General features: G+C 39.9%; 2 protein-coding genes across 14 annotated transcripts in view; both read right to left on the bottom strand.

Annotated features, from left to right (window-relative positions):
• Positions 1 to 2,272, bottom strand: part of LOC143862648 (uncharacterized) — a 40,470-nt gene extending 38,198 nt beyond the window's left edge. For 4 of the 13 annotated variants that reach the window (XR_013240408.1, XR_013240409.1, XR_013240410.1 and 1 more), the window contains exon 1: positions 2,036 to 2,256. The gene's annotated coding sequence lies outside the window, so the exon portion shown is untranslated. Of the gene's footprint in view, positions 1 to 63; positions 1,878 to 2,035 lie in introns of those variants that run through there. The other 9 variants (XR_013240404.1, XR_013240406.1, XR_013240417.1 and 6 more) reach the window with 8 other exon arrangements.
• An 8,145-nt stretch (positions 2,273 to 10,417) lies between these two features.
• On the bottom strand, positions 10,418 to 12,288 carry LOC143861042 (ferritin-like catalase Nec2). Its single transcript, XM_077371927.1, has 3 exons — positions 11,915 to 12,288; positions 11,427 to 11,652; positions 10,418 to 11,033 (listed from the first exon to the last, which is right to left on the bottom strand). The coding sequence occupies exons 1-3, from the start codon at positions 12,241 to 12,243 to the stop codon at positions 10,656 to 10,658; spliced, it is 933 nt and encodes a 310-aa protein (XP_077228042.1). The 5' UTR covers positions 12,244 to 12,288; the 3' UTR covers positions 10,418 to 10,655.

Raw genomic sequence — 12,288 nt, 5'->3', positions numbered from 1 at the left:
CAAAGGAAGCCATTTCCGGGATTGGAGAAAAAGAAAATGGGAAATATCAACAACAGCCTGTGGCAGTAGGAAAATATTGCATGTCAGACAAGGAAATTTAACGCCATCTCTCTAAATATAGTATGGTTAGAGTCTGTATAAAAGCGATTTTTTGGGTGACAAGGATAATGGAGCATCCCTCAGGCGAGCAAGAAGCAGAATGATTTTTGTTTCATGGCCCTGTAAGGCCCAAGAAAGGATACAAGGATTGGTGAGATGTCTGAACTCTGGGTGGGTTGTATTATGGGAATTTTTCAAAGGGAAAATAATTTCAGAAGAAAATGTATAGTTTGATGAACATAGATGGGATCATCTCAAGCATTGCTTATATGGCCAGATTTGATAGAGAAATATATATATATATATATATAGAGAGAGAGAGAGAGAGAGACAGAGAGAGAGAGAGGAAAGTTTTTCTAGTCGGCCGACTAGAGAACCGTCTCTTGTCCGCCGACCAAAAACACAGTGGGCCCATGCTGTTTGGATGATCCAAAGCATTCATTTGATGGGCCCTAACATAGATAGGGTGTGCCCAAAAAATCAGCTCCATGGGATCATTAGCCCTTCGATTTGTGGAGGTTAAAAATGGACAGTGGAGGTTAAAAACACAGTGAGCTCACGTTGTTTTGATGATCCAAAGCATTCATTTGATGGGCCCTGACATAGATAGGATGTGCCTAAAAATTTATCTCCATAGGATCATCCTAACCCTTCGATTTATGGAGGTTAAAATGGACGCTTATAAACTCCACAAATCTGTCCATTTTTAACCTCCACAAATCAAAAGGTTAGGATGATCTTATGCAGCTGATTTTTTGGGCACACCCTATCTATGCTAGGGCCTATCAAATGAATGTTTTGGATTATCCAAATAATGTAGGACCACTGTGTTTTTTGGTCGGCAAACTAGAGAAGGTTCTCTAGTCGGCCGACTAGAAAAACTATATATATATCGTCTGAATATCAATAAATCTGGATATATCGAGAGTTATTGATGAAGAAATCAGAATAAAGCAGATAAATCCACCCATAATAAATAACAGCAACGGCTTTGTAAATTGATATTTGCATATCTCCTGGTGAAAACTATGCTCAAGGGGGTGGAGATATCATTTCTTACAAAAGAAAAAAGAAAAGGGTACTAAGCCGGCTCACTCAAGTCCATTGATGCCAGTCAAGGGACCATATATATGACATGTTTGGAAACGTGGGCCCGTCTTCTAGGACACTACGAAGAGACGATACCAACGTGTACAAATCCTTATCGTGGGTAGGCCAGTATCATCATATTGTGGGCCCAGCTAAGGCCTAAGAGAGAGAGGGTTAGAATTATCATTTCATTTGGGGACGAGAGTGAGGTTTTTTCATGATCTATTGACCGTAGATCAGTGACGAGATCCGGATTCCGTGGATCTGATAACCATTTACAAATCCAGATCAGAGAGAGAGAGAGAGAGAGAGAGAACACTTTTCTCGGCACGTGATCAGGAGGGACTCGTCGCCAGGATCTCACGACGTGAAAATCGTCAGATCCCCGCGACCGGTAACTGACACACCACAAGACAAGACAGAGTAACGAGGAGACATGGCCGGAAACTTCAACTGATCCGATCCGCTACAATCAAATCGTCTTATCAGGAAAATAAAAATAGAAGGGGCGAGTGGAAGCGAATCAAATCGGAACTCAGACACGCAACACGTGGTACGGAAGCAAACAAAAGATTGATTTAAGAATAGCAAAAAAATCAAGAAAAATCAAACATAAAGGCGTATGTGGGTGCTCCCTCATGCAAAAGACGCTCCGCGAAATGCTTTCTGCGATGCTCCCTTGCAAATCCCTATGAAAAATGCAGGAAAAACAAAAAAAAAAACGATTTCACACTAACTCTTCCGAGTCAACCTGATACAGAAACGATCTTCCGATCTCAAATAAGAAGAATATAAAATTGAGAGAGAGAGAGAGAGAGAGAGAGAGAGAGAGAGAGACAGAGGTTACCCTGGGCAGCGGCGTTGGGTAGCCAAAGCGGCAAACTGCATTTCACAGGACGGCAGTTGTATTTATAGAGGAAAAAGAGGCCATTTTCTACTCCAGCGGGCAGCGCGGGCAAGGGCAGCTCTGCCCTGGATTCCCTTCTTTTGCCTAGCCTATAATATTAATATTTGGGGCCCACTCCCACCTCCTCAAACGCGCTCAATAACGGGTAAAACTTTTGATCAAAATCACCTACCGGAATCGCACCTAACATTTCCAAAAATCATGGATATGTCCCACTCCCTCCTAACTCTTCCTTCTCTTTCAATTATTAATCGCATTACATTGACATCTCATCATTTTTACACTTTCTTTGTTGGGTGTTACAATTCCAACAAAATGTCATATTAGTTAGCGTCCACCGCGCGGAAGGCATTTCGGAGATGGCTGTTGCATGTGAGAGCAGCCACCTCGTGAATGAAGATAAAATCTGCTGAAAAGTAAGCATGTGTGGCTGCTCATACATGCAACAGGCCATCCTTGAAATGACTTCTGCGATGGACACTAGCAAATCCCTTTTTAAAATAGCGGGCCAATATATATATATATATATATATATATATATATATATATATATATATATATAAAGGTGAAGATATGATGGCAAACAGAGTGCTAATAAATCAAGGAATTACATCAAACAATATAAATAATTTTAGGATTAGCTGTACCAATACGAGAACAAGGGTGGAGCCCTAGGTTATTTAGAACCTTATAAATGTAAACGAAATTTTAGCAATAAAATACATTATGATATGAATATCCTTATATCTACGGGATAACATCACGTCGTTACGCAGAAACTTGATTCATTCAAATAATATGTGCTTAATGAATAGGATCTTATGAGGTAAAAATTACCCTTTTGTTAAATAAAATATTTATATAGAGATACATTTTAATTAATAAATATTATTACATTTACAAGGTTTTAAATAACCTAGGGTCTTGTCCGCATGACTTTGTTTGATTTTGATTGCTATTTTGATTATTTGTAGCAAAGAAATAATAAGGTTTTTAATGAACCCAAGAGCATTTTCAATTTATTAATGTATTCCATTCGTATTAAAGATTTGGGGGAGATGGGTAGCAACCATGATTTTCTATTTATGTAGTCTGGGTAGATATGAAGCGAAATAACATTTTTAGTCTGCATGCATTGATCTTATAGATATAATGTACATTTCATGTGGGACTAGGATCATGAATGTTGCCTCCTTTGGAACCTCCAAATTAATGGTCTCGACCACACATGTTTGCGATGTGGGACTCAATTTTGATTAAGATCTTATTAACCTATCATTTCGATAGACGTCTCGACCCTCATTTTATCTTAAAAAAACTACTTTTCCTACCCATTGGAGCTATTCTCGACATGAACCGAGGATAAGCCCATCCAAGGATAAAATAAACCCGGGCTTGCTATTCCCATGGTGAAGAACACAGGGAAATCTACTTGTTTATATTTTCGTCAGTTTCTTTCATAATCTGCCCTCCAGTGGTTTCCGTATAAGCGATGAATGGTGCTCCATCCCCTTGCGCGGGAATCAATCGAAGGCGGATACGTGTCGCGCATCTAATGGTGAAACTTTCGGTGCTTACGTCACTCGCTCGATTGCGACCGCTTTAACTGTTTTCCGATAAATCGAAACAATTGGCGAGTCCCAAAATATCAGTTTGATAGGGCCCACGTGTCGGGAGGTCTGAATGCGACTGACAGTGCGCCTCAGCTGCTGCCACCGCACCTTAGCCGACTCGGTTGTGGTCCCAGTCCGGGTCATGGAGGATAAGAGGGGCTTTGATTCGTCTCCACTCTCCGCTCTCCACTCTCCACTCTCCACTAGGGGTGCAAGTTTGGCCCTGACTCGCCCTGAGCCCGAACACGGTCTGGGCTGGATTTTCCAACCCTGAGGGCAGGTCAGGGTTCATTTTTTAGGCCTTGACTCAGGGTCGGGTTTAGGGTTAATAATACTTCGGACCCAGCCCGACCCTCAGTTTTCTATTATATAATTGAACCATCTGTGCATGTTTCTTTTTGATAATGTTTTCTATTATCTTGGATTGATGTTTCTTTAGATCATTATTATTAATTGTCTATGTTGTCCGTCATGTTGTTGAATTCATATTGTCTTATTTTGTTCCCCTTCTCTGTTTATTGATCATTTTGTTCAATATGATATGTGGCTCCTTTATTTTTGGCACTCTTAACAAGTATTTGCACTAGGGTCAATCAGTCCAATCAGGGCCAATTAGTGCGGGCCAAGGCCGCGTTGAGCTCTGTAGGGCGAGCAATGGGTTGAGGTTTTTCGGCCCTGACTCGGGGTCAGGGCGGGTCAGTGCCAAGATAATGGCATCCAGGGTTGGGCTAGAGTTTTTGAAAAACCCGACCCTGCTGCAGCCCAACTCTCCACTCTCGAAAATGCTGTAATATCCACACTAACATTTTTTATAGTGGCACTCCTCATTTTGTTTGATACTTCTTAAGTTTTAGGGTAGGCATTTAACAGCTGCAACAATATTCATGATGGTATCAAAGTCTAATAAAAAATGTAAACCAAGGGACTAATGCCATTAAAATATGGTAATGCGGTTTCAGCTGCGGAAAATCTATAGCATGGCCCCAACCTATACGGGCTGGCCCCAAAAACTCATATCTAAAGAATGATCCTGACCCTCTGATATGCAGGAGGTTGGAGCGGTATAAAAACTCCGCAGATCAAAGGGTTAGGTCATCCTTAAAAGTTGAATTTTGGGGCCACCTTATTTATGTTGCGGCGATCCAAATTAACGGTTTGGATCTTCAAACAAGGTGGGTCCCAAGAACCAAAATAATTCTGGCATCCAAACGGAGCTAAGATTATTCCATCAAGAACTTTCCTGCCGCATTAGGGCTGCCTTAGTGTTGCCATTCAAGTGACGTTCTTTTTAGCATTTCCCCGAGAAAACAAAGCGTCTATTCTTCTTTTATTTTTTTGCTTAAAAAAGTGAGATAAAAAAAGACAATTAAGCAATGGGTAGTCACTGACTATGATCCATACCACCCAATTTGAACAGCTCATATATATATATATATATATATATATATATATATATATATATATATATATATATATATATATATATGCGTTTTGTGATCGAGATTCGGTGGCCGTAATTAAGCCATACATGGCATGCAAACAATCAACGGTCAAATTTCCGCTAAAACCAGAACAAATTAGGCGGATCGTGGAACACGTGTCATGTTGATGAAAGCCATTCTGGAAATAACACCGGTTTTCCAAACAAATAAAAAAGAAATAGAAGAGCTTAAAAATAAATTAATAAAAATACGTACATATATTTATACGCTTCCCAAGATATGTTATCATAAACATATATTTTTTTCGGCATACAAAAAAGGGCGATGCTAGGATAATTCGCACCACATTTACGTTAAAGTCTGCCCACAATTCCCGTTACAGGGGGTGCGAATTTATCATCTGCTAGAAAAAAAAAACAGAATAAAGAGTTGGTGTGATTGGGTGAATATATCAGACAGAAAAAGTAGGTGGCAAGTCCATAACACATCATGGGTCCCACCACCAACCACAACAAATTTGAAGGAAAAAAAACTTATATCAGTGAAGATAAGGAAGAGAAAGGTTCTGTGAAGCCACGTGTCGTGACGATTGTGTTACAGCTGTCGTGAGGGGGGAGGCGAACGATTGACCCTTGCAATTGTGACAGAACGCTAGTGGAGTACTTTGGCTACGCCGTTTGTTTGCCGTTAGAAGTCCAGATTTGGGTGGAAATTACATGTCTAGCTTACCATGAACTGAGCGCGGTAATTCTGGGTCCCACTCTGGATAAGCTTTTGTTTAGACCTAGCAAGAAGTGACCCGGACCCGCGGGTTGACCCGGCCTGTAAAAATTGGGCCGGTCAGGGTGGGCCCGATTGGTGACTGCGCGCTCCTGTAGTTTTTAGATTTTAAGGCATTTTTTTGGTAGTTTTTTCCATAGTTTTTCTATAGAGGTACCTTCTTTCTGTTGTTCTTTAGGTTTTTTAACTTCAAGCCTTTTTCTCATAATTTTTCTCCTCCACCTTACCTCATGATTCTCATGAAGGATTTGCTAGCCACCTTTGCAAATAGCTATTTCTGCCCCTCCTTTGCATACGATGACAACCACGTCCAAAAAGTCAACATAAATGGCTAGCAAAATCCTTTTGGAAGGTAGCTAGCAAAATCCTTATAAAAACAACAAAAATCTAGGAAAAAAAAAACAGGAAAAAAATCAACAAAAATCCATTTAAAAAAACGGGTGACCTGCAGGACCACCCGTATGGGCTGGGTGGGGTCCGGGTCAATCAACTAGTGACCCGTAAATTTCCGGGTCATTTTTTACCCGGGCCGTTTGACCCGGACCGGCCCACCCGTTTGCCAAGTTTACTTTTGTTTGGTAAGCCCATATTATCGTCTTATTGTTTTTTAATTTATACTGGCAACCTTATTTTGGCCATGTTAGCATGACTGATGCCATGCCCAACCAACTGCCAAGAGCCAACTAGAAAATTTTAAAATAGAATTGTGCCACTATAAAAATAAGAAAAAGAAAAAAAAAGAGGAGAGTCTAATGTGTGCTCCTTTGCATGAAATACCGAAGTAATGATGGATTTAATAACCAATCATTTTTTCAAGTAATTAGGTTGTAATGCTGATAAGAAATGTATAGATGGAAAACATAAAGACACTCACTAGACATACAGTTGTAGGGGGTATTAATTGACACATAATAAGGTCTCATGGATCAAAAGGATGTGACCATTAATGGACAGGATTTAGGCACTTGTGTTGACTTTTTCGTTAAGAAAAGTCTTATTTTAATTTAAAATTAAAAGTCTGTCTTTCAATAAACACCACCACCACATTGAAAACATTACAATTTTTTTTTAAAAATCTTTACATTTTCTATAGATATACACGAATAGGTGGTATTTTTTTCTCTCCTTACAGTTCTTCTCAGCATGTTCTCAAGGCTATCAGGCTATGTAAGCACACATCCCTGCAACATAGTCGGTGCAGCGTGGAGATAGAGACTAGCTAGAGAAACCATATGCACCGTCGATTGAGTATTTACCTATTAGGCAGTGGATTTGGATCAGTGTCTTGACTCGCTCAAGTGATAAGTGAATTTATTTTCATCTTATCCTTTCTAATTGTTTTATTCAATTTCCAACAGTCTACAATATCAATCTCATCATCGTGTTATTATAATCCAAAATCCTACATGATTTACATAACAACTAGCTCGATTCGAACGGATCTACATCCTGAGTCCCGAAATTATTTTCGAACCATGTCCTTTAGATCGACACCTAAGTCCCTAAATTATTTTGGATTGTGACCTAAACGTAGTTTCAAAATCCGATGGAACATTTTTTTTGTTTTTTTTACGGGTAAGCTTTGGTTAGGCAGGACCCTGGTCAGGATTAAATTAAAAAGAATGATGGAACATCCTTTGTCAATCTATGAAAATATCCTTCATGTATATTTTTATGCATATCCGGAACATTTATTTTCTCAAAACAACAAATAACATTTTATTTTCTCACTTTTTTTTTATTTCGATGATGATTTTCCTCACTCTCATTTCTTCCCTCTTTCCTTCACTAATACTGTCGTATGGCTGACTGGTGATTACTAGTGATTCCGGCTTAATGCAGGATCAAGACAAGACATAGGCCTATCCAATCCGAAGTAGATATGGTGGAACCCCTACTACCGTTGTCTCACGCATCCAGTACGTTTTCATATGTACTAAAATGAAGGTTTGTCTAACTGACTAAATAAATTAACCCCCACCCCTTCTTTTATTAATACGGAAGTTTGAAGTTTGGTGGAACCTACTAGTTCATTAAAGGAATAATATAAGATCCAAAGAAGCATATGGCATGTTTTCTTGGGAGGATTACCAATCTAAAGAAATGGCTTAAGAAATATATAAGTCTGTATTATGTTTCTAATAGTTATAGATTAATTAATTAATTAAAGCTCTTGTAGTTGCATGTGGGATGTGATGAGGAAGTTGTAATGGTCCAAGAAACGATAAGGTAGGTTGGTCGTTTGCCTAGCATCAGTTCAATGTTACCAATTAAAAACATATATATATATATATATATATATATGAGATTTACGCTATTAGTTCTATGATTATATCAACAAGAAAAACAATCCACGAGCTTCAACTATTTATGAAGATTACAAAGTACAAAATACGGTCGACAATCACGACCTTATAGAACATGTGGACCCTAATCTCAATATAACAGTTTCGTCCAAACAGAATAGGTATGCAATTTTCACCTAACACACGTTCCTCTCTTTTATGATTTACGGTCGTTTTCTCCTCCCCTCTTCTGCAGGCTCACACTCGAGCTCTTCGGCCTATATACATTGAAATCATTAGTGGTATTAGGAATAAACATGGATAGAATTCCATACATACATATAGTTGATCAAGAGTTTCTTCATCTAACTATGTTGAATCAAATAGTTAAATGGGATTTGCTAGCTTCCACCGCAGAAGGCATTTCGGGATGGACTGTTGCATCTGACAGCAGCCATGTGCCTCACTTTTCAGCTCATGTTGTCTTCATTCACGAGGTGGCTGTTGTCAGATGCAACAGATCATCCGCGAAATACCTTCTGCGATGGACGCTAGCAAATCCCTATATAAATTAATATTAGATTAGTTACTACTAAGGCAGTTAATATGTATAAAATAAGTAGGGAGATGATTTTTTCACCTGCAGGATAATGCGCCTCCCTTTTAACGTGAATAAGTATCCTGCGGGGGGCGAAAATATCATCGCCCAATAAGTATCCTTATAGTATTGTTGTAAGTTTGTAGTTACCTTCCATGTGATTAAGAAACTTTCTTTCATTTCGTTTGTGTTATATGTGCTTTTGACTAGGGGACGAAAACAGGAAGAGAGAGTAGGCGATCACTTGTTGCATTTAAATCCCAACAGTTTTGACGTTCCTAGGTCACAAACATAAAGCACTCAGAAGAAGAAAGGAGAAAATATGTGAAGACACATTCGATCATCATAACAATCTTTTTATTTATTCGAGTGTGCATGTGAACTCATTGATGGGATTCGTTTCTCACATGGATCCGAATACAACACTCTCTCAATTGTACCTTTTTTAAGAAGATGGAAATTATACACTTCTACTTTTATTTTCTTAAATTTCAGATACTGACAAATGCGGCATACTAATTGGGCACAATAATTGTACAAAACAATCAAGCAATGTTTAGGAAGAGTTGCAGAAATTTGGGAAAAGATAATATTTGTTCTTCTATTTACACAGCATGTATTTATTATAGAGGAATGATAGAATGAAGGGCGCCCTTGCAAAAAATCAGTTACAAGGGAGCTCCTATTGGCTGGTTTCAGCAAAGCACATTCATGGCAAAACCGTTTCCATATTTTTCTATGCTATCATAAATGCGCTGTGCTGAAACCGACCAATAGGAGCGCCCTTGTAGCTGATTTTTCCAAGGGTGCCCTTCATTCTATCATTCCCTCTTTATTATAGGTGTACTTATTTTTTTTCAAATAAGACACAATAGGGTGGTTAATAGCGTGTGTTTATTATTAGCTTACGATGAGAGCTAATTTTTCACTACATTGTCTTTTTCAATATTTTTGAATTTCGCAAAAGAATTAGATACAATATATGAGAAATGGGGGAATTATTTGTCAAATTCATGTGTAATCCAAAATAATCGTGTTTTGTTTCGAACATTTGCGATTAATTCAAAAAATGCTTAGAACTTTTGTATGATTAGGGATTTTTAATGTTTAAAAAAGGGCATAACAAATTGGAATTTTTTCAAAAACGAAAATTTTGTAACCCAGTGAGTGTTACCATAAATGCGTCTATACACACATCCACACACACACACACATGTCCGATTAAGGTGTTTTCAACAGCAATTGGCCCGACTTGTGGTTGCTTGTCACATCAATGGACCCAATCATGTACACATGACTAGGGGTGCAACTTGGGCGGGCTCAACCTGGGAAAAAATCAGGTTGGGTTCAGGTCGGGTTCGGGTTGAGGGCTTGGGCAACCCGACCCAAGTGAACCCGACATTTTTAATAATCTTTATATTTTTTTAAGCTAAAAATCTCAGGTTGGGTCGGGTTGGCAAAAAGGGTTCCTCGGGTCAGGTTCGGGTTGACCAAATGGTTGCTTGGGTTGGATTCGGGTTGGCCTCGACCCGACCCAACCCGACCCTAGTTGCACCCCTATACATGACACAAGCTGGCCCAAACATTAGAGAGAGAGAGAGAGAGAGCAAATAAGAATACTTTTAACAATCTAATGCTCTTAAAAAAGCAAATGTTCACATTTATGGCCACATAATATGTTAAGACTACTCCTAAAACAAACAACGCCAATCTCCATTACCGTCTTAATCTAAAGTTCCCATAGGAACTCACATTTATTGTCTTAGGCTTCATCTCTAGAGACATCAAATGCAAGATTATGCCAATACTAACAGCCTCTTAACACACTACTGCCTGTAAGCTCTAAGAACTATGCAAATAAGCTCTGGCGATCTTGCCATTGGCTCCCTCAGGGAAGAAACCGCCAGGAGAATGTGCGGTGCCCTTCCCGTATAGGATCCTTAATATTTCTCTCGGCGTTCTCTCGTAAGCCATCGCATATCTATCCCCTGCAAGCACGCTGCCTGGATGCTTCCCCTCCGTGCCCATGATCGGTGGAACAATGATGCCTTCGTCTTTGACTCCGGTGCCACCGAGTCTATTCCTCAGATCGGAAATCCGCTTGGTGAATTCTGCAACAGTGATACCATATGGCTGAACTTTCATCGTTCCTTGCTCGTAGAGCAATGTCCTGATCACAGCATCCTGTGCGGACTGCATGCCAAGAAGGCCTGCCACGAGCTGCACATATCAAAGTGTGAGTTTAGCGCCACAAGTGACGCCAGTAAATAAGTTCAAAAACTTGGTAACTGACTTGGACTTGAAACTCGGCCTAGTCTAGGGGTGCCAATGGACCGAATGGTCCAATGGATCTTCGATCCGATTAAAATGCTTAAAATGAATCTCGACATTACATGTAATCCAACAGATCCATTGTGGGTCCATATTTACAATCCCACTAGGACCCAGAAAGAATTATGGATCAATAACCCGAATAGTTCCTTTCCTAATTTTTTGATTAAAATTCAATTTGAATCAAATCCAAGCGGATTGTGACCTGGACATGGGTGTGGGTGACCTCGTGTGTGTGTGTGTGTGTGTGTGTGTGTGTGTGTGTGTGTGTGTGGTTCTTACCCTCCTAGAAAGAGTTCCTTTGAGGCCAGGGTTAATGCCCACATATCCTGTTAGCCCAACATAAGGAAGAAGGTATGAAGCAAGAAGAAAGTTGATATTGTTAGCGTAAGGGTCAAAAGGCGGTTGCAACCGGTGATCAAATGCCTCATCCATCAGCGTTGCGAAGCACCTCGGGCTCAAATCCATCATCGGCCTTGGAAATCCTTGAACATTGCTCTTGATCGCCCTATACAAACATGATCCAAACAATTTAAAACAAGTAATCACATCCTATCAACTGAGATGGAATGTAATGTTGCAAGATTGAGGCCACAAATGTTCAAACATTCAAGCTTAGCTAGTTAATCAGTTTCAGATGAAGACTTTAGACTCGATATTTAGAATGTAAGGACCCAAGTCAGCTCAACTGAGCTCGGGTTCCACACAGATTCAACCTTAGCTTTCCCCAGAAAAATTGGATTTGAAAAATAATAGAAGAAAGAAGCAACCTTAGATGACCAATTTCCTGATAGGCGAACTGGGTGATGATATCTCTCGTGAGAGGATCGAGATTTGCTCTTCTTGCGCCGTGAGGTGGCGGCCCTCCCATGGACAAATTGGGTGCAACTTTGTCCAAGCCATGCCCTACAGAAGCCCTGAGGAAGAACTCGGCTTGAAGGTACTCATAATTCAGAGGGAATTCGAGAAGGTCGACGTCGGATTCAGGGATTGGGACTGGTGGATTGTCTAGAGGGAACTCATCGAGAGAAGAAGGGGAGTTGGAAAAGAGGAGAAGGAGAGAAGTAAAGAGGCCAGAGGTGAAAGTAGATGCAGCCATGGCTCTTTGCTCTCTTTGCTTCGTGGGATCACTCCTCCCAAATGG

The sequence above is a fragment of the Tasmannia lanceolata genome, unplaced genomic scaffold (genome assembly GCF_043159265.1).
Source record: "Tasmannia lanceolata isolate RefF3 unplaced genomic scaffold, GAP_Taslan_0.1 ptg000037l, whole genome shotgun sequence".
In the NCBI taxonomy this organism is placed as follows: domain Eukaryota; kingdom Viridiplantae; phylum Streptophyta; class Magnoliopsida; order Canellales; family Winteraceae; genus Tasmannia; species Tasmannia lanceolata.
This window is presented reverse-complemented; position numbering and strand designations above follow the sequence as displayed.